The following is a 23,307-nucleotide window of genomic DNA, read 5'->3' on the forward strand; positions in this document are numbered from 1 at the left end:
CCAAACCCGCAACCTCTACCAACTAGAAGGACAAGGGCAGCAAATACATGGGAACACCACCACCTGCAAGTTCCCCTCCAAGTCACACGCCATCCTGACTTGGAACTATATTGCCGTTCCTTCACTGTCGTTGGGTCAAAATCCTGGAACTCCCTTCCTAACAGCACTGTGGGTATACCTACCCCAAATGGAATGCAGCGGTTCAAGAAAGCAGCTCACCACCACCTTCTCAAGAACAATTAGGGATGGGCAATAAATGCTGGCCTGGCCAGCGTTGCCCACATCCCATGAATGAATAAAAAAAAAAGGAATAGATTTTTGGTCTTGCAGAAAATCAAGGGATATGGGGAGCGGGAAGGAAAGTGGAGTTGAAACCCAAAATCAGCCATTATCATATTGAATGGCGGAGTCGGCTCAATGGGCCATATGGTCTACTCCTGTTCCTATTTCTTGTGTGTTCTTGTGTGGAAACTGAAGCAGGCCCTCCAGCACTGACAAAGTGGAAGCCTGCCAATGCAGGTAAGGGAGAGACAGGGCACCTCAAGATGGAGGTGCCCTCTCAGCACTTTTTATAAACATTTAGAAAAGAAATTGCCACAGCTGCTAGACCACCATTGTGGAGGGCGAGCCCCTACAAAGGGCGGCCTGTGGCTGCAGCTGTGACCATGTAAGTATGGTGGCTGTGGAGGGGCGGGACCTCATGTTGATCCTGGAGTGCTGCACCCCAGTCTGTCACCAGGAGGGCACTTCCAGGCATCTATCGAGCTATGATGCCTTGGAGGGCCCGCAGGCTGACTGAAATCCTGTTGGCCTCTGATAATTAGCCTTAATAGCCTTTTAAGTATGTTAACAAGCTACCCGCCACTTTCAAAATCCAGCTCCATGTGTCTCCACCCCCCGACACCTGACAACTGAATGTAGGGGATGAATTCTCCTGGCCTATTGGAGACCCTGTGGGAGACTGGAGGGCTGGCAATTTGGCGGGGGAAGGTGTCGGGAGGGAAGCCTGAGATTTTCCAGCCCCCATGGCAATATTGCCAGCAGTGGGAAATGTGGCGGCACAGCCAACCAACTGGCAGCCAATTGAGCCATTTAAATGGCCAATTAAGGGCCTCTTACCACCTCTGCAGGCATTTTGCCTGCATCAGAAGGCCCCGCCACTACATGGGGAGACTGTCTGGTAAACACTGTCAGCCTCCCAGCGGAGGGCTCTGGAGGGTGGGTGGGAGGGGGGGGCCTCCTTTATGAGCATTCCATGGTTCATGGACAGGCCCCCTCAGCGGCAATGTTTGCACCGTGGCAAAAGCACTGCCAGTGCACCACGATACGCAACCCCACCCCCAATCGCCGGGCCCTGCCTGCCTGGCCCCAGCATCCCCAACCCAACTCACCTGCCTTAAAGGGTACCCTGCCACTTAGGTGCCCTCTCCCTGGGGCTGCAGTCTTAGCACTGACCACTGCTAGCAATGATGCTGTGAGGCGGCCAACCCTCTGACTGGGCTGGCAGCTCCTGGGGGCAGACCAGCATCCTTAATTGGAGGGGTGGCCCCGGGGGCAGCCTCTTAATTGGCCACCTCTGGCAATATGCTGCCCCAGGGTCCCTCTGCTGACTGAAGTGAGGTCACTGCCCTCTTGCAGCCCCAGTGGCAGGACCTCCTGGTAAGCAGAAAAATTAAGCCCTCGGAGAGGCAAATGAACGTGAAAGTGCAATATCTGCAATAAAAACAACAAAGCCAAAGCAATGCCACTACACCAGCAGGGATCAACAGAGTGGCTGGATTGGCTAAAGTAAACAACACTGAAAATCATAGTATCTGCACAGGAGAATTTACCCCTCTCATCCACAATAGACAGGAACTGTCACAGGGTAAATCAGATCACAAGTACAGCCACAGCACAGTTGTCGGAGCTTTGAAATTAGAGGATTTCACCAAGTTTCCTCCCAAGCTTCATGTCCCAGAATATCAGACTTCTTATGACCTCACAGCCTCTATTTAGAAAGAGGACAAGAGGTCAACATGTTTCCAGGTTAATTTATGGCACGTTCAACCTCAAATGGCAGCATGAGCGTAATGTCCACTTCTTGTTCCTAGAAAGTCCCTTTTGAAAAGTATGTTTTCCAAAAAGCTTTTTTAAAAACTAATGCCAATTTCATGCAAAAAAGATCAAAATTGACTTCAGACTGCATTCTCCAATGTTATTTTAAAATCAGCTTCAGAGACATCCCTTACCTTTTTCAGTTTTGTTATTGTTAGCTGGAGTTCGTTTACGTTAGCGTCATATTGATGTTTTTGATTAATGCGAGCAAGCTCGGCTTTTCTTTGTTCCTGCAAAAGGTTTGGGCCATATCAAAATGAAATATGTCACATTACATAACAAATATTGTCTATTCAAACCTTAAGAGACTCATCTGTAAACTTTTCTGTTAGTATTATCCATTCCATTGTGATTCAGTCAAAGAAATGACACCCCCTCCTAATTTGCACTTCTTCTATGAAGAATGTGCTTTCCACAAAAGAGAGAATAAGTATTAATTATATCTCAACTGGCAAGACAGTGAAGCCACCCATGAGCAACAATGTCAGAGGCCTTGCAGCAAGTCCCAACTCTCAAACACCACAGTTTGAGGACTCACATCAGGTTCCTACTCCTGAACATTACTGGCACAGGCCCCCATCTCTTAATAGCACTGTCAAAGACACTGGAGCAGGTCCTCACCAACCATCGTCAGCGCCTCTGCTATTTCTTCCCTAAGTTCCCTCAGAATCTTTATTTTTAGATTTAGATTTAGAGATACAGCACTGAAACAGGCCCTTCGGCCCACCGAGTCTGTGCCGACCATTAACCACCCATTTATATTAATTCTGCACTAATCCCATATTCCTACCACATCCTCACCTGTCCCTATATTCCCCTACCACCTACCTATACTAGGGGCAATTTATAATGGCCAATTTACCTATCAACCTGCAAGTCTTTTTGGCTGTGGGAGGAAACCGGAGCACCCGGAGGAATCCTCGAATGTACTCCAGATCCTTGTGAGATGATTAGCTTAAATTTGAGTAAATTGTTTAGAACCATTTTTCTTTGAATAATAACCTCTGTAAAAGAGTTCTGCACTTAATATCCACCTCCTCAGTGAAAACTAATGCAAACAATTTATTTCTCATCAGTAATTATTTTACTCTTCACTACAAGCTTACTTAATTAGTATAAATTTGGAACAGTTTCATGCTCTAGGTCTTCACACAATACAATTGGGTTAAGACTGCCTAAACTCAATTCACAGAACGCCCTTACAGCCAGAAAGAGACTTTCATGTCATCATTGTAGGCTTGATTTAAACTCAGGAATCAGAAGTGAAAATGTCACAAGTTGACATACTGTGCCACCCAACTCTGAGATAATGATATGCTTTGTAGTGGTTCCATTATGTAATTTGTTGCCACAGCAACATGACTATTCCACTACAAATGTGAAGCGATTCATACCTCAGATCTCAAGAAAAATACAATTATACAGAGCTGCCAGTGGTTCTGACCCACTTGTTTATTTAATAGATACTCTCTCTAAAGCACTTGAACCCAAAATCTGAGGTCAGGCACAATTATTTTTAAATATACAGAGCTATCTGTCCAAGTTAAAACTACATGGACTCTCCTTTATATGTCACAAATGTAATTTAGAAGCAACTTAAGTATATTTGTCTTACTGCAGTGGCCTGAAAACTATGCAAATATTGTCCTTATTTAGTGATTGCATTGCAATGGTCCAAGTGATACTATGTAACATCTTCCCTGCTTTATAAAGTGAAAAACATGATTATTTTGAACCCAAAAACTGATCAATATATAGTACTCAGTGCACCTCAATGAAATATATTTTCAATTCTGACTTGTGAAGTGAACTGATGTTCTGAGTTATAGTCAGCCTACCAATCAAAACAATGTAGGATTCTATATCTTACTGAATACCATTCATATGGGAAATACAGAGAAAGGATCATTCATGTGATTGCTGAATCTAGTAATATTATAGATGGGGCCAGGACACAGGTGTGTGCTTAAGGTAACTACAGATGAAGGTCATAAATAAGAAAGTAAATATTTAACAAATCATATTGTACACGACGCTTTATTTTTTTATTTTACCAGCCCTGCCTTTCTCCAGTACGGTTTGCTGTTAAAAATTCCAACACAAAGGATGTCAAAGTCAGACGTGAAATAATTAAAGAAAAATTGTTGCCTTTCCAGGCACACTCTTGCTGTGAAAAAGCAATACCCGATGCAATGCAAACCACAGTAACTACAGTGTTGTTTATGAAGAGGTTGCTATAAGTGTCCTTTTCTGAATTTCAGGCTCATTAAAGGCGAGGGATGTTGGCACTGAGGAATGGAACATTTTTCCATTTCAGGCACTCACTGTCAACATCAATCATTTCTACATGAGGTATAACACAGCTAAACACAGAGTAAAGAATGCGATAAAACACATGGACATTGTCTGAAATTTCTCTCTCCAATACTTTAGCAAATGTAGCTATTTATTTTAAATCTCATTTTGGAATTTCAGGACTTTAGTGCATTGCAGTATGGAGTTAAAATTCAATGGCAAATGATTTCCACTCTGCACCAAGTATAATAAAATCAAGAACCTATTTACAAAGCGCAGGGGTTATTTTCAACTTCACCGTCTGGGCAACAACCCAGTAAAGCAGGCTGAGTACAATGGGATGAAAAGCTGGTGAGTTCTACAATGGGCAGGCAATCCACTCCACTACTGGAGAGAGAAATTTCAGATAATGTCCACGTGTTTTATCCCATGGTAGAATCTCAGAGCCTGAATTCTTTACTCTTTGTGTTTAGCTGTGCTGTACCTCATTTAGATGTTCAGAAGTGACTGATGTTGACACCACTGGTGAAGTTGAAAGTTACCCTTGACATAATTACAATCCTGCTACACTTAGTTGATAGATAAAACTGGGGAATATTTTTTTCTATATTTACAGCTATATTTCTCATCCTGCTTTTTAAAACAAGGAGTTTGCAGTTTTGAGCAACAAAATCAAGGCCGTTATTTGAAAAGAGATGGAATTCTCCTTACAATCTCACCTCTTTTTGGCAGTTCTGAACTGCAATCTTGATTCGCTGATCAATATCCTCCTCGAGCTCACTCAATTGTTGTGCAGCCTCATTCTGTGTCCTGAAACAAATAAGTAGCAATATAATAGAGCCCGACACTCTACAATCTGCTTCACCTACTTCATCTGAGTCTAGAGATTACAACATTGCGTCAGATGGGAAAAATCACAGAATCGTGACAGTACAGAAGGAAACCATTCAGCCCATCATGTTGGTGCTGGCTCTCTGAAGGAGCAATTCACCTTGTGCCACGACCCTGCCTTCTCCCCGTAGCCCTGCACATTCTTCCTTTTCAGAATTTTTGCTTTATGTCCAACATTTAGAGGAGTCATGCCAATCACCTGACACCCATGCTTTGACACAAACTTTAAACTTACCAAATGAAATAATGCCATGTGTTAACAATGAACACGATGGAAAGGAGTTAAAAGAACAAGCACATCTCAATCCAAGCTGCTTTCCACTGGACCAAGTTCAGAATTGTCCAAACTCCGTTACCTGGCATTGTAATCAAGCTAGGAGGAATGCATAGAGGAAAGGCAGTCTTTTCAGATAATAATCCAGTTCCCTCAAATGCCTTGAATAAACCTGCCTCCACCACACTCTCAGGCAGTGCATTCCAGATCCTAACCACTCGCTGCGTGAAAAAGTTTTTCCTCTTGTTGCTTCTTTCGCATAAATAATTGCACAAGCAGAGCACATACAGGGAAAAAAAACAGCGAGAAGAATCAAATGCGCATAATGGATTCTATCTGATTTTCCATCCATTTAAATGAATAGACTGAAAATCAGGAAAGCTCTGTTATGTGATTCCAGGCTGCCTGGAAGAATCCTCCTACGTCCATTCGCAACAGAGAAAGATCTACCTTGTAATATTAATTATAAATTATTCTTACCTTTTCACTGTGTGGGCTAGTTTTTCCAACTCTGCATTCTGCAATGTAACATCTCGAACAAAGTTCTTGATCACACATTCATATTGACGAATCAGCCTGGGTTCTACTGCTTGCAGGTTCTCATAAAGGGCAGCAACCCGCTCAGGTCTGTTTGGAAACACAATGAATGAAAGATAAGGCATAACAAGCTGCTTCTCCGAAACACTGTCAGATGGTGATGTTGTCATCATTACCTGCATTCTGGCCCCGCACATTTCAGATATTTCAGCAGTGTTTGGTATCTGTTAACACATTGCTGTTTACGTATGAATCTCTTAACAAATTTTTGCTTTATGTCCAACATTTGGAGGAGTCACGCCAAGCACCTGACACCCTTGCTTTGACACACACTTTAAACTTAGCAAATGAAATAATGCCATGTTAACAATGAACAAGATGGAAAGGAATTAAAGGAACAAGCATATCTCAATCCAAGCTGCTTTCCACTGGGCCAAGTTAGGAATTGTCCAAACGCTGAGACCTGGCATCATAATCAAGCTTACCATGGAAATGGAAATACAGATTAGCGGAACTCACTTGTTTATGGTGCTGGATAGCTCCGTGTTTGCAACACTGTTTGAACATGCTACATGCCAGAATTCGTAAAACTGTCAATAAGACTTGCAGACATTCTGGTAGGAAAGAGGGTAGTGAAAAAAGGGAAGGAAAAGGTTACACTGGTACAGGGAGACGAAGGGAGGGGAATTCAAGTCATGTATTCACTGGCAATTTATAATGGAAATATATTGGGTCCAGCATCTACTCTACCCCTTTGGCGATCTGATTTACAATGGTACCAATTCAGATCTCAGTTTGGTGAACTTACAGTGAAAATGGATATTCATACAGTAATTATTAATTACTTAGTTTAGTAATTTGCTAATCGTTTTTCACAAATCAATGACTTTTTGATGCTCCTCTTCCAAAGACTCGAGGGCAAACTTTGTTGTGGAGACTCGCTTGACAAGCCCACATATTTTAGAATTGGGAGCAACGGTTAGTATGCTCAATTTGCAGCAATCCAAATGGTCTGATTATTAAAATTAATCACTGAAAAGTTGGTAGCACTGCATATAGGGCACATGAATCTCCACACCTAATTCTCTAATCTGTGCTCCTTTTCTAGCAAGGCTTTGCCCTGGGAGCAGAGCTTTAAAAATGTACTCTAAAGTGTCTCATTTAAAAGGCAATGCAATGAATTTAATACTGCTGAAAACAATGAGATTTGTTTCAACTTTGGCCGGAATTTTATGTCAGGGCAGAGGCCCCGTCCACCGGCCAGAAAGTCAGGGACGAGCTGGCCTCTGCTGTGCCTGGAAGCCACACCGTGATTTTACGTGGCCCATGCCCTTATTTGGCCTTGGACAATACTTCCACCCCTCTGAGGCAGGAAGTCCCACCTCCAAGAGCTGCCGGCCAATCAGCGAGCTGGCAGCTCTTCAGTCCCAGCAGCGCCACCAGGAACGGTGGCCACTGCTGGGATTGCATCCCAGCGAGAGGAGCAACAATGGAGGAGGCCCCGGAATTAAGGTAATTGTATGGGGCCTCAACGGGGACAGTCCGCTAGGCCACGGAGAGGCAGGGAGGTCGGTTGAAGGGGGTGATGGGAGTGACGTGCTCCAGCAGGAGCGGCTTGTGCTGTGGGGGGAGCCCTCCGTGGTGCACAGGGTGACTGATCAGGAGGACCCACCCACACCCCCCCAATACTGCAGGGAAGCCGCCAGGGTGATCCCCCCTCATGGCGGAGGGCCCACCCACCACTGGTAAAATGCCAGTGGCAGTGGGATGAGGCCCTTAAGTGGCAATTAAGTGGCCTGGGGTGAACGGCCTGATCTTGTGGGGGGCATAAAATTTCAGCCTTTATGTTTGTCTGCCATTGCTGTGTTAAGTAAGGCTCAGTAGATTTTAGCTATCAATTGTCACCACAAAAGAAGTGCCTAATGAAACAGTTAGATGCACCTCCTCTTGTAACTAACATTGAACTCACTTTGATTGAATTCCTTATTTCATCTTCAAAAGACAGTGCTTTTTGTAGAATCTGACAGGATGCCTGGAAAAGTTTTTGGTAAACTTTTCTTTCCTTCAGATTTTCTCCCTTCTTCTCTTAAATGTAAAACCTATGCTGCAATGTGGTTCCCTGGGCAGTTGTGACTCTCATGTACTTCATTCAAGCCGTTATTTTTCAGGTGAGCTAGACGGTGAGTGTCTGCAAATATCGACCATAAGGTGTCACAGCTGGGCTCAATCCTGTCCTCATCCAATTCACACACAGATTTTCCAGCAGGGATCACAATTCACACACAAAGATTAAAAGCACTAGTTTGGACCAACACCTAACTGGAACAGCTAAGCAAACTGAAAAATTGTTAGTGAACCCTAGCTGATCCTCTGCTCCCTACTCTAAGGACACAGAAATCAAATATGGTACCACAGCTAGTGCCCCATCTGAGATCAACTAGATTAGAACAATCCAGGGATCTGCATGGCTAAATACCAGTACCTGTTGAAAACAGTTACATGGAAACATGATTAGCATTCACCTAGTTTTGTTCTATCCACTCTGAAGATGTTTGAAATACTTTTTATAAATTTAAGCAGTGAGAGATAACAATGGTCTGGATTTTGCAGTCAGCAGATATGTGACAGTGCTCGCCCCTGACCTCGAAGAAAGTTACACACAAAGATCTAGCAATCTCTGTGGCACAGAATACACCTTTCCTTACATTAATTTAATTCCGCCGTCAGCTACAGGGGATCTCCAGTATCCAGCAGCAGTCATGCCATCATGCAGGCTAAGCAGCTAATCATATTGACGAATTCCCATAGACAGCAAACCAGGAAGTAAAAAGCAGCGATTATCTCTTCACTTTTTTTAATAATAATTTTACAGAGGGCAAAATAAAGTTTGGGACATAAGATGGGATTAAAGTAAAAGATGAAATATCATGAACAGATTTTCAAAAATATAGGCCTGAATTTTACCTTTATCAGTGGCTCCATGTTCTGGGAGGCAGAGTGGGTGCCGAAGTCCCTTCCACTCTGCGCCTAGCTGCCGCCCCAATCCAGCGTTAAACTAACCAAATAGTGGCTCGGCGTCGTATTAATGTCCAAAAAGGGTGCGTGCCAGCGGGAAGGTGAGCGTCGGCGGGGGTGGAACTAGAGCTGGAAGAAGGTGCTGAAAGCCATTTAAAAGGGCTTTCAGCAACCTCAGTGGCTCTGAGAGGCTTACCTGTAGCAAGGAGGACATTGGGAGGAGCAGCATATTAGAAGAAGGAATAGAACTGCCTGAAGGTGAAAGGAGTGTAACAGGAATTAAAGGGGCACCCATTCAGTAAACATTAATGTAGCCGAGACAGACCAGAACCCGCTTGCAGCAATGGCAGAGAGAGGCAACCAAATAGCACCCAGGTTCTCGGAAGAGTCTCTGCATATCCTCCTCCAGGCGGCTGAGGCAAGGTGGGAGGTCCTCTTCCCAGCAGTGAGAAGGAGGAGGCTGGAGGTTGCGGAGGAGGTCAGTAGCCGAGGGGTTGTGAGGAGAACATGGCAGTGCCGCAAGCAGGTCAATGACCATCTGCGCTCTGCCTGAGTAAGAGGCATTCCACAGTCATCGCAGCTTTGAACTAATACAGGCAGGTCACTGGGTGCTGATGCTGCAAAGTCGAAGCCACCCATCTGCAGTGAATAGCTGCAGCCTTGTTGTGGACCATATGGTAGGCACATCTGAGATGCACAATGGTCCAGAGGTGTGCCAACCGTGCACTTCAATGGCAATGGCTCCAGAGGCAGCATTCAGCACAAAGGTTGGGCGGGTGCTCATTCAAGTCAAGGGACTGAACTAATTGCCATGTGTTTCCACAGGAGAAGAGGGCACAGAATGCCCGAGAAAGGGCCCGGACCAGTGGCGGAGTGGCCAACCTCGCATTTCTCACCAGTGTGGAGGAGGAGGCATTGATGCTTGCAGGGGAGGACGGAGGACACTCAGTAGCCAATGGTGAGACTGGAACACCTAGCCAGGAAGAAGAGTTCCCCAGAGTTGGGTCGAGGGGGAAGTGAGGGTGTGGGCGGCTTGGATCAAGCAGTGAAAGTCGCTCGCAAGTTCAAAGTCACACACATGTGGCCATACTGCAGTCAAAGACATGTCCTTCAGTCAGGAGTGCTGATCACAACTTATCATTCTTTATTCCCCTGCAGGTGAAACACAGCAGCGGCCAGACAGCGTCTCCGGGGCGCGTCTGTCCACCTCTGAGGAGAAGGGGACCTCAGAGGGTGCAGCGGCACATCCTCTCCCTGCAACAAGTGCCTGCCTTCGGTTGGGACGTGTGCATCCTCGGATTCATGGTCACAACCTGGTGCCAGCAACGCCGGACCGAAGCCTCTGACACTCGAAGCACTGTGGGAGGCCAGGCCAGTGCTGAGCCCCAAGCTGATGACGAGTCTCTGATGACATCTATTCGGTGGAAGGTGCTGCAGGTGCAGCGTGCGGTACGTGGAGATCTGGCAGAGTTACCAGAGACATTGCGTGCTCTGACTCGGACTTTGGAGATCTCCATCCAGGCCATGAGTAACACACAGTCCCTGTCCTCTGTGCATCTGGCTTCCTCCATTGACAGATTGACAGCTGCTGTAGAGGGCCTGATCCTGGAGGCCCTGCAAAACCTCACAGAGAAAGTGAGCTCGATGGAGCAGTGCCTTAGTGAGCTGTCGACGAGGCTTTTGCGACATCCAGAAGCTGCTGATCCCTCTGAGGTCAGCAGGGAGGTCCAATTGAGCCTCGCGAGGGCACAGGAGCAGTAGCAGGATGCATAAGGGGGCTCCTCTGAGGGTGCTCCTGAGGCATTCAGCAGCTCCTTGTCCCCTCTGCCAGTGACATCAGCACCTCAGAATCCCAGGGTGTCAGAGGGTGGTCCTGAGACAGCTCAGGGTCACCTCAACATGCCGGGGCCTGCATGGCTTCGGGCAGGCAGAGGGCGCCCGCCAAGGTCATCCAAAGTCACGGGGCAGCCTGAACAGTCACCTGCCTCTGCCATGGCTGGTGGCGAGGGGTCGTCCACATGCGTGAGCACTTGCAAACTTTTCAAAAAAATCACAATAACTGCACTGAGGGGTCACTGGTGCAATTTGTAAATATTTATTTGTTGTTATACTTCACACAAAAACTATTATATTTTTCACTTGGCATTTTCATCTGTCTCAAGTTAATGAAGATGTTTTAGGTGATCTTGTTCTTCTGCAAGAGATGTCGACTTGGGGAGGTGACACATGTGAGACAGGTGGGCTGTTGCAGCTGACATTAGCACCTGCAGGCGCTTCCAGATGATGTGAACGCCTCATTTCAGTCTGACATGTCAGTCACTGGGTGATGAGCCTCTGTTCAGAAGAAATGTCTGAGTATTAGAGCCTCCCAGGCCTTCCTTGCACTCAACTCCTGTAAACCTCCAGCTCCCTCCCCCCACCGTTCAGATGGCTGCATGCCCTCCTTCTCATCCTCAACCATTTCACCATCCTCATCTGAGGATGCCTCGTGCTGAATAATGTCATCATCCTCCAGGGCCTCCCCCCACTGCTGCGGCAGGTTATGAAAGGCACAACAGATGACAACAATGCGAGATACCCTTGCTGGCGAGTAAAGTAGGGCACCATCTGAGCGATCCAGACACCTAAATCTCATTTTCAGAAGACCTATAGTCTGTTCAGTGGTGACTCTGGTGGTCTCATGGCTCTCATTGTAGTGTTTCTCTGCTTCATTCCGTGGATTCCTCTCCAGTGTCATCAGTCATGTCTTCAGCAGGTAACCCCTGTCGCCAAGTATCCAACCTTGCAGGCACTCGGGCGGGGGGCGGGTGGGGAGCTGAGTAATACTGTCACCTGGGAGCTCCGGAGAATGAATGCGTTGTGTGCTTCCTGGATAATGAGCACACACCTGCAATATACTCTTACATTACAGACAAGTTACACATTCATTGCGTGAAACCCCTTTCGATTAATGAAGGCCCCTGACTGACCTGTAGGTGCTCTAATGGCCACATGTATACAGTCAATCACGCCTTGGACCATGGGAATCCAGTGATGGTGCTGAAGCCTCTGGCGCTCTCGGCCTGACTGGTGGAGTCTGTCTGGAACTTGATGAACTGGTTGGCATGCCTGAATATGGTATCAGTTACCATCTTTATGCAGTGCTGATCACTGCGAGATTCCGCACATGTCTCCTGTGGAAGCCTGGAAGGATAGAAGTTCAGAGCGACTGTTAGCTTTAGTGCGACTGGCACTGGAGGGTCACCCACGCAGTTGAAAGTGACCTCTACTGCCAACATCTCACATAAAGAAGTGACAGTCTCTCAGGACAGGCGCTGTCTTCTTCAACACTGGCACACTGACGTCTGCAGAAAGCTCAACCGAAGGCGGTTGATCCTGCCTGCTGGGTAGACTCGTCTCCTCACAGGTGGTTTCTCCCAGCGCAGTCTGTGACCTTCTGCCCCTCCCCCATTACCAGGCTGCACTTGGCCAGCAGGTTGCTTAATTCCCTGGTCACCTGTCCTCTTGTCCCTCCTTGTGGCATAGTCTTCCTCACTAGACGAGCCTCCTCCAGAGTGGATACTTCCCATGGCTGCAGTGTCCCAGAGATGTTATGTGGACAGCTATTTGCAGCCTGCTGCAAGGACAGGCACACATATTCCTCCTCCCCTACACAGAATGAATCAGTGATGCTGTGGCCCTACCAGGAGTTTCACTCACTCAGGTGTACCCTGGTGAACCAGCAAAAAACAGCCCCAAACTTTCAAACAGCGCACAAATCTAACAGAGAGTAATGAAACATTCAGTACCTCCAACTCCTTCACAGACAAACTGGTTGCCGTTCTTCTAAAGCTGCCGGGTTCCCAACTCCCCCTTCGACTCGTTTGCCAGACGTAAAATGTGAAAGCCAACATAAAATGGCTGTCAAATTTCAGAGCATGACTGGCCCTTTTTCATTTTTATTTTATTTTGTTCCTTTTTTTAACCATGTGCCTACCTACTTTTTTTTTCATGTTTGTGCTTTTGGCTCGGGCTGTTCATTATTCTGTCATTAACACTCCCTCTGCACTAATGCTTTGTCTTTCATCACACCATTAGCACACTCGCTTTGCCTTGGTCCCATGACCTTGTCAGTTTAATCCCTCCAGTCCTGTGTCCTATCACATATCTTCCCTTTTGTTCTCTTATCCACCCCCCCCCCCCAACCCCCATTTACTTGTTTAAAACCTATTACATTTCTAACCTTTGCCAGTTGTGATGAAATCTCACTGACCTGAAACGTTAACTCTGCTTCTCTCTCTACAGATGCTGCCAGACCTGCTGAGTTTCTCCAGCACTTTCAGATTTCCAGCATCTGCAGTATTTTGCTTTTATTAAAATGGCTGTCAATTGGATTGTACAATACCTCAATTGGCCCTTAGTTGCTGCAAATCGGACGGCAAACGGCGCCTCGATCTCGCCTGCCGTCCAGCCTGCATCAAATGGGGATTGGGCGTCATGGCATTGGGGACCTGACCCAACATCATCGCCTGCCATTTTTTGCCTCAGCCACCTCGGAGGACGCCCGATTTGACCAGGTAAAATTCAGGCTATAATTTTTATTTTTTAAAAACTACGGATTTTTTTTATCATAATGGAGAAATTTGACATTCCACAAATACAAATTAGTTCTTCAGGGTCAAAGAGGTTATTTGGTAGTAACTATGATTTAGTATGCTGTTAAAAATCCAGTTATACCTTATTTATGAAGGCGTGACTTTTCAAGAGTTTTACAGCAAAACAACAGTGTAAAAAGTGGAATTTTATGTTAAATCAAATGATTTCTAAGATTTCCATCTACGAGGACTTCAACAGCACATCCTGTGGAGGAATGGGGAATCGCTGTCTATAACTTCTGGATTTCCGTTTTTAACTGCGCATATGCCGATGCCAGAAGTTGCTGTCCGTTTCACAGTAATGACAGCGTACACTGACAGCTTCACCATCATTGCATCTGCAGAACGTACTTTCAGCAGAACGGCCTCAAGAAGTTACTGAAGCTGACTATTAGGGACCCAAATTATCATTACATGAAATACAGTCAGAACCCAAATATGATGCAGCATTAAATTTGGCATTAATTCAGTTCATTGACACTATCAGAGCCAGTAACTCATCCAGTATTCTGAAGATGTCTGAAATGGAAAGAACAATACTACATTGATATTAATTGTAATTTTTATAACTGATATCTAAAAGGCTTACAGATGAGAATCTTTCCAACAAAAGAGAGAAAATAACAAAATATTTGGGGTAATGTATCCACGATGGTTGTGGGAACAACAACAGAATGCAGCACTGACATTCCTACTCTACAATGCCATGCTTTTAGCAGACTATAAAACAGCACAAAAATGTGTACCTATCAAAAGGGTGACACACATGAATGCCAACTACCATTACTGCATTTCTTGAAATCATCTTTAAATGAGATTGAGTTCTGAATGAATTGTTATGTTACATGGTATTCTGATGCCATGTTATTGTAATATCAATTATTCTTTTTAAAAAGTCTGAAATATCAATCATATCCATAACAAGTTAATGTTAAATATTAGTAAATTAAATCCCTTGTATTGCTAGGGTGGCACAGTGGCGCAATGGTTAGCACCGCAGCCTCACAGCTCCAGTGACCCTGTGACTGTGTGGGTTTTTGCTGGGTACTCTGGTTTCCTCCCACAGCCAAAGACTTGCAGGTTGATAGGTAAATTGGCCATTATAAATTGCCCCTGGTATAGGTAGGTGGTAGGGGAATTGAGGGAAGGTGGGGATGTGGTAGGAATATGGGATTAATGTAGGATTAGTATAAATGGGTGGTTGATGGTCAGCACAGACTCGGTGGGCCGAAGGGCTAGTTTCAGTGCTGTATCTCTAAATAAATAAAATAATGTTGCAATCGTCGATGGCAATGACTGTTTTCCCTGTAGACACAAGGGGGCATCCTTGTCCTCAGTCACTATATATACCAGACGATCAGAGATTCTTCCCACTTTCTTTATGTGTATTTCATGGTCCAGAACCAGGGAGTCAACAATCTGATTGAAACTACCAGTCAGAAATAAACAGCAGGATAGATTCACTAAAAAAAAACTGTTCACTATTAGTTGAATGAAGTTTTTCAATTATCTTGTAACAACTCAAAAGGGTGACACATATGAATGCCAACTACCATTACTGCATTTCTTTAAATCATCTTTAAATGAGATTGAGTTCTGAATGAATTGTTATGTTACATGGTATTCTGATGCCATGTTATTGTAATATCAATTATTCTTTTTAAAAAGTCTGAAATATCAATTATATCCATAACAAGTTAATGTTAAATATTAGTAAATTAAATCCCTTGTATTACTAGGGTGGCACAGTGGCGCAATGGTTAGCACCGCAGCCTCACAGCTCCAGTGACCCTGTGACTGTGTAATAAAAAAAATAAATAACTATCAAAACAGCCAAGAATGTTATGAAAACAAGCCTTATTTTGAACAGTTTTACAAGACATTGGTCACCTTTTACTGTGAATATTGTTGTAATTTAGTGAAGATTTTGCTTCGAATGCCAATTTAGAAGCAGCTGTAAATCTGTTTATTTCAATGAAAAATATAAAATAGGACACCGTACAGTTTGAACTAAATCCAAATTCAATCTTTTTATCTCATAATTCAGAATGGTTTAAATGCCTACCTCATTGAGTGTAATGTTACACCTTGCACTTATTTTATGCAACTGTGCATGGAAGCACTGGAACTGGCTCTACACATTTACTAGTCAGACTGAGAAGGCACAGAATCTGGCAGCTTGCAGAGCCCACAAAGGTGAGGGTCCTCAGTGCTGTGGGAATTGCAGAGTTGGGAGGCACAGGGAATAAATTTCCATGGAGGTTCTCTTGATCTTCTATCACAACGTCAGTGAAAACTCTAGAGAAATTGTGTAAATGACCATTTTAACAGTTTCTCCAGCATTTTCACTGATCTTCCAAAGTTATAGCAAATGATCAGGAACACCTTTGTGGACTTTCCAGGCATGGGTGTTTTGTATTAAAGAGAATGCAGTCAAAGGCTTCAGTACTCTCCCCTAAGCTTACCATCAACAACACTGTTAATTTAAAAGTGCCAGTCCTCAAGTGGAACCTACCAAATGTAACTGTATTCCAGTACTAAACAGTTATACGTAAATAAATGTTGTGTAAAATGTAATCAATAAATGGAGATTTAGTGAAATAATTTAAAACTTTAGAAAAATAAAGGGATAATAGAAGTGCCAATAATGAGTAGACATCTCTCTGCTTTTGGCAGTGAATGTCTGGAAGATGAGTGTTTCCTCAGTGATTTCCAGCTATGACACATTGTAGGTAACTATAGTACAACAGATGGCAATAAATTAATGGGTTTGTCAGATATGTGCACAGAAAAGTAAATGCAATTTAGGCATGTGGAAGATCTTCATCAGTGAACATATGAAAAGTTTATGTTCAATTTTTTTCTTTTGCAACGTTTAAACATTTTCAAGTGTATTTTCATATATTAAGACCCAGACTGAAAGCATAGAGCTGGAGTTTAATTTAAAAATTCTAGCCCTGTTTCCCAGGACTTCTTAAATAGAGCTCATGGAACAGTTTCTCTATTATAAAGTGGTGTGAGACAACAGGTAAAGAATCAGAATTCTTCCCATGGCTAAAATGCAAGAAGTACAGAATTTACATTGAGGAAAGTAAAATAAAACAGATTCGTATTGTATTTTGAATAGTTCACAAATTTACAAAACCTTAAAATCTTTCAAAAAATTATAGTAATAAAAATTATTTAACACTGGATTACTGATATAAGGACTGCAATTGCAATTTCCATGGGATCAATATCTCCTTGGGGTTTCCTACACCCTTTGAAGCAGGCTGTAAGTCTCTACACTCTACAAAAACAAAAATGGCCATAAGAAAATTCCATGAGCCATTCAAAAAATAGTTGTAAATCTTCTGCTTCTACACCAGTAATTCTCCTGTCCCCACTTCATCACTTTGAGCAATCACAAGTAACCAAGTAGAAAATGTAATTTTCTAAGAAATTCACAGTAGGCATTGAAACAATTACAGCTTACAGGCATTTGCAAATCACTCCCTTGTCTAATCCTGTTCTGCACTCAAGCTAATGTCTGCGTCAGGAGTACTAAAGATGAAAATTTAACCCATGTGCATAGAAGCTATGATGGCTCTTTTCCCTAAGTATGCATATGTGCCTTCTTTGCATGAAACTCTGCTAACTCCAAAGCAATGTGCAGACTTACTGACTTGTATGCTTTTGTCACTTCCTACCTGGAACCACTCAAGGTTGAAGTCAGGCAGGTCACTATTGGATATAATTTCCTGTTTGGCAATGATAAGTTTCTTTCCATGATTATTTCTTGACTTCAACACCCATTAATCAAAATTACAGCTGGTGGGCATTTTCTATCATTAAATTTGTGATAATCACCACAAAATTGAGCAGAAAAAGGCCCCCAGCACATAAACTACTGACCATGAAGGGCAACAACCCTAACAGATCACTCACCCCACCCATCCCAGACTAACTAATCTCCAAAACCCAAAACAAAACAAACTTGACCATGTTGTTCCCAGCACAAAAAACAGTCATGGCAAGAAACCAGGATGCCTCAATGCACTCCTCCTGTAAGCAATGTACAATGAAAATGTACAATGGCTTCACAAAATATGATTGTGAATGCAAATTTTGAGAACTCTTTAAAAGAAAACATATGACATTAAAGCTCACATGACAATGATCTTAGAGCCATACAATCCTTTAGTAAGTTTGCATGATTAAGAAATATGACACCATAATGAATGGGTGCTCTTTGAGGTCATGTCGTCAAAGCTTACTGTTCACCGTCACTAGTTAATTCTGCGTTGCAGAGCTTCTACTTATTTTCAACAGGTTTGCAAGTAATTGCTTTTAGCAAAGTCTGGTATTTCCAACTACTATAGGGGAGACTTTCCTGGGTCTGCACCCAAGTGCACAGGATTACCTGGGCTCAACAAGTATCGGAAAATTTAGTGAGTTGAATTGTACAGGAGATTCATCTTCCATTAATTTAAATGGAAGGAAAACTGGGCAGATTCTGTTATAGGTATGCAATTAGATCCACCCAATTTTCCGATATCCGCTACATCCAGGTAATAAGGTGGGCTTGGGTGCAGACCCAGGAAAATGTCCTCCAATATTTCCATTTGTGTAAAGTTTAATGAAAAAGAGTATATGTCATTAATCTGGATGGAAAATAAGTAACTAATTATCTTCCATTTTTCTACTAGTTTCTATTTGAAACAATGCATTGAGTATAAGGGAAATTGCTTCTAAGTGGCCGTGAAGAGCTTGTTGGACAGTTAAGCGATATGAATAATTTTCCTTTATGGGATACACTAAAAAAAAATTTGTTTACTCCCTTTTTAGGTTAACTGTAAGAATGGAGTATAAGAGTTGCATGTGTTAGTATAGCACTGCCACAAACAAATTAAATCAAAAATAAAGAATCCTTTGCACATTCACAGGATGTGGGCATCACTGGAAAGGGCAGCATTTAATGTCCATGCATAATTGTCCCTTTATTTATTTTTTTTATTTAGAGATACAGCACTGAAACAGGCCCTTCGGCCCACCGAGTCTGTGCCGACCAACAACCACCCATTTATACTAACCCGACAGTGATAACGTGATGGTGGGCCATCTTCCTGAGGGCAGTTAAGAATCAACCACGTGGCTGTGGGTCCGGAGTCACATATAAGTCAGACCAGGTAAGGACCAATGCTCCCTGTAAGCTGCACAGTAACCAAAAGGTCCTGCGCAGGTCACACACAATTTGACCCCTTTAAGTATTAGCATAAGTATGACCACGCAAAACAATTTAAAGGGGCCACACACTTAAATAAATCATCCATGCAATCCAAAAAAAAATCAGAGGGAATGTTGGTAAAGACAGCAAATTTCCTTTTCTAAAGAGCACTGGCAAACCACATGGATTTTTACAATAATCTGGTAGCTTCATTGTTGCCATTATAGATACTAGCTTTTTATTCCAGATTTATTTGATTAACTGAATTTAAATTCTTCAGTTGCCATAGTGGGATTTGAACTCATATTCCAGCAACATTACCATTATGCTACTGTACTCCATCCTTTGGAATGTGTGCAGAAGCCATTGCCAGTTATATTAAACTGCAGTGACAGCTGCAGGACAGGACAGCTTTAAATCATTGGTTTGCATAGGAAACATAGCATTAAAAGAACAAACCACCCTAAGGTGCAGTTTCATCATCAGAGTCAATGAAGGAACTGTGTGTAATGAGGTTTAGGATCAAAAAGGTTATAACGGAGCTGTGCCTATTGATTTGTGAAGTCCTGCAATGGAGTTAACCATTCACACTGCATTACCAATGGCAGCCAAGGGTAGCTTTATGCAATAGAGACCTTCCAGCTGTTAACAGGGGGCATCACAGGAGTAAATTCTTATCATGTTCACTGCTATATTAACAAGGTAACTGAAGTCCTCTTTTGCCACACACTCACCTACATATGCACTTCAGCTGAAGCAGGAGGACAGCATTAGGGGATATCAAAACTAGTTGACTACACCACCAAAATGATCACTCTGTCTTTGAAGCACCATATGCTGTGGACATCATACCAGTATCTGAATCTTACTTTGCAAATTTGTCAGCCAGTGGTAATGTTTCAGCATCCCAGATGGCTGAATGAAAATATTCACACTTGTACAGATTAGCTAGCAGTTTAGGTTATTATCAGGTATGAAAACAGCTTTATTTCAGATGAATTGTGATGGATCAGTTTTCTGACAAAAGTCAAAAGTGCACACTTCCAGCAGTCATATGATTAATAGTTTCCAAAATACTGAAATAATCATGGAAAAAATCTTATCCTTATCAAACAAGTAAATATACCCTAAACTGGCTTAACGGACCTCTATCTTGCGTGGCCCCTGGCAGGAAGTAAAAGGCAGCATGCAAGCCATGAAGCTTGAATATAGCATCAAAGTTAATAAATGTTCATCTACAGAAGTTCCCCAATCTTCTACCATCCATACTGGAAGGTCTGCGGGAACTTTGAGGAAACAGCCTGACCGTAATTATCTGACTGTAATTATTGGCCATTTGCTGAAAGTATCCTAAAATAAATCCTCCTTTTTTCCACATTGCTAACAGAAACCCAACCATTGGTGCACTCATTTTATATACAAATATGCACTACAGTAAATTTATCCTGTTAAATTACATCCAATTATTTTACCCCATCCATTTTATGCTTCCATTTTCTGCACTAGCTACAGAATTGGTGTCAAATACATATTAGAGTACCTCCTTCAGAGTCTTCATGTAAACATCACACTTAGACATTTCCTGGGGACATTACTACTCAGTGCAACCCAGAAAGGGCATTTTCCATGTCCACTTTAATCGCTAAATTTAAAACAATTCTTTAAAGTGGTTGCTCAGTACTTCCAGTAAAAAGTCTGAGTGCTGAACATCTGAAGTATGAAAACAGCTTTATTTCAGATGAATTGTGATGGATCAGTTTTCTGGCAAAAGTCAAAAAATGCGCACTTCCAGCAGTCATTTAAACGACTTACCTGACCCCAACCTTGTTATTGACAAAAACACAATGGAAGTTCGATCAGACCTGTGCAGATTCCTTAAACATACATCAGCTAAATTTGAACAATGAAGTAAACTAAGCTGATGGTGAGAATACAATTTAACTTGGCATCCTGCGACGTGCGAAATAGCAAGTTCCGGTCCTGATCGCATTCCAAAGACCCTTGTGCAGAAACAAGGACAGGTAGGTGCCGTTGTGGTGAGAATGACCACACTTATTTCACTGTTACTTTGTACATTAATTCCTCCAATCTCTCCCTTCTTCCTTATTTAACGGTGGCCAAACGTTAGTTTGTTATATAAAACATGAGGAAAAGTGAACCGCGTCTCTAACCTTTCAATGTATTCAAGTGAAAGGGACTGATCGAGCTCATTGCCCTCTCGTATCTCAACACGATAGCCACCATTACTCACTATCCACCACTCGGCCCTACAGCTGAGCGTAAAAACATGGGGACAAGTGGGACGCTGGAGTTTACAGTGGTTTTCTACCATTGCTGTACAATATTGTCCCGGCTGATCCCTCCCCTCTGCTGACAGCAGCTTTCCTCATGCTGAAGTGAGCTTTTCCCCCCTTTGAGGTGAGATGGCATTCCTCATACACGGCTGCACTGAGACCTGCTCCCGCTGAGGTGTTCAAACAATCTGTTCACCGGCTGAAAATATTTAATTGTAGCTTTCGGTGTCCATCCTACAAAAAGACACTGAAGCTGCGTTCGGGTCATTGTATTCGCCTGCCGTGAAACTAGTCTCCTGTTATTTCCTGAGAAAGGCGAAACCGCATCCTGGATTGTTTTAAGGAAGGTGATAAGACCTTAACTGTCTGAAAAGCCTCTTTTCAAGGCAGCGGTGTTCACAAGAACGACAACAGAGTCCCGACTGAACAACCTCCACAAACTGGATTTTCAGTCAAATTAGATCTGAAGGACTTGTTAATCTTTAAAAAGTCCGATTCTTCTCATTAATTAGACTCGCTATTTTACGATGCAGAACTATTACTAAAATCTGCAAAAGTACGCTCTGGACCGTCAAAAGTTTGCATTATTTTCTCTCAAACCAGTCAACTGTAACCTTCCCACGTTCACATAAAACACGAACAAAGTGGATTTTGTTACTTCTCCGCTGATTTGTTTAAAATCTGCTTAGAGTCGGCATGTGACTCCCGATCAGAAACTAATGTTCAGTAACAGGAACAAGATGTGAGCGAGGCAGAGTGGTCAATGCATTTGGCCAAACACACTCCAAACCCTATGAAATGCGCGGATATCCACAGCACTCCGACAGGAGCTGGGCTGTGAGGCGGCTACAGGCGCTTCAGAAACTTGGCAATGTGAGAAAGGTTGGCCCCTAACTCCTGAAAGCCCGGCAGCCAAAGGGCTCATACCCCCAGACCCTGGGATATGCAGCACCGCCAGTTCACCTTTTGAATTGCAAATAAAAGCAGTTCCGATCAATAAATCCTAAAACAACAAATCTTAACAGTACATTAAAAAATATCCATTGAAGAGTGTGATGTCAAATATATATTTTGGATAGGTTTCACCTTGGGATGAACCTGGCTTCGTCGCCCAGTCTTTGTTGGAATTCGTCCCAGTCAGGCTCAGCACCCAGAGCCTCGAAGTTGATCATCTCGGAAACTTCTTGAAATCCTTCGGTGAACTCGCGGAAGTTGATGCAGCCGTCCCTGTTGGAGTCTAGTTTGTGAAAAATAGTGTCGATCTCGGACACTTGTACTTGTAGCTCCCGACAGACCGTGAAAAATTCATCATACTCGATCTGACCGGAACGGTTTACATCGCAGGCGTGAAATAGGGCGCGCAGTCTCGGTTCCTCTTGTTCCATCCGGAAATAGAAAGGGGAAAATAAGATGCAAAAAGAAAATCCAACCAGATAAGATCCCTCCTCCCTCTCAGCACCTCCCTCGATGCAGAAGATGTTGTGACACGGTGATTCCTTCCGTGCTGACCAAACCTGTCAATCAGTCAGCAACATTGTTTCTCTGTCTCTCATTCATGCACCTCTTCTCATTTTACATTGGGTCAGATTTGCAAGGCAAAGCAGTTGAAACGGACTGTTAACATGAAGTGTTTGTAAAAGTCACCGCAGCGGAATGTGAGCTGTGTCCCTCCTCCCTCCCTCCTTGGTGGAAAGAGTTGGATCGGGCCAGTCCCATACGGTGCGATTGCCCTGAGTTCCCGCAGCTGGGACACACCTCACCTCAGCACTGTCTCACTGCGCTTGCTATTAAAGCGAGAGGTGCAGCCCGTCTTGACGTCAGCCTCACAGCCGGACATCTCATCATTATGTTTCAAGTTGATATGTTCTGCGCGCACCATTAAACCTGCTCACGTTATTGACTGAAGAGGCGGACAGGTGACTCCCTCGGGAGAAATATGGTTTTTAAAAAATCCAGCAAACACAGATTGACCTCATTTTAAACAGACTTGTTTAGATCCACAGGTCTTTCCCAAATTCCAGAGGTCAATCTAGCAACTTCGCTTCCACGAGTTATAAATGTTAA

General features: G+C 43.5%; 1 protein-coding gene across 1 annotated transcript in view; it reads right to left on the reverse strand.

The window, feature by feature from the left end:
- Positions 1-22,993, reverse strand: part of rasef (RAS and EF-hand domain containing) — a 110,468-nt gene extending 87,475 nt beyond the window's left edge. The window contains exons 1-4 of the mRNA XM_068030017.1: positions 22,330-22,993; positions 6,038-6,184; positions 5,112-5,202; positions 2,232-2,327 (exon numbers count right to left, since the gene is read on the reverse strand). Of these exons, the coding sequence (XP_067886118.1) occupies positions 2,232-2,327; positions 5,112-5,202; positions 6,038-6,184; positions 22,330-22,628 (633 nt within the window). The 5' untranslated portion in view covers positions 22,629-22,993. The remainder of the gene's footprint in view (positions 1-2,231; positions 2,328-5,111; positions 5,203-6,037; positions 6,185-22,329) is intronic.
- Positions 22,994-23,307: the final 314 nt, after the last annotated feature.

The sequence above is a fragment of the Heterodontus francisci genome, chromosome 4 (genome assembly GCF_036365525.1).
Source record: "Heterodontus francisci isolate sHetFra1 chromosome 4, sHetFra1.hap1, whole genome shotgun sequence".
Lineage (NCBI taxonomy): Eukaryota > Metazoa > Chordata > Chondrichthyes > Heterodontiformes > Heterodontidae > Heterodontus > Heterodontus francisci.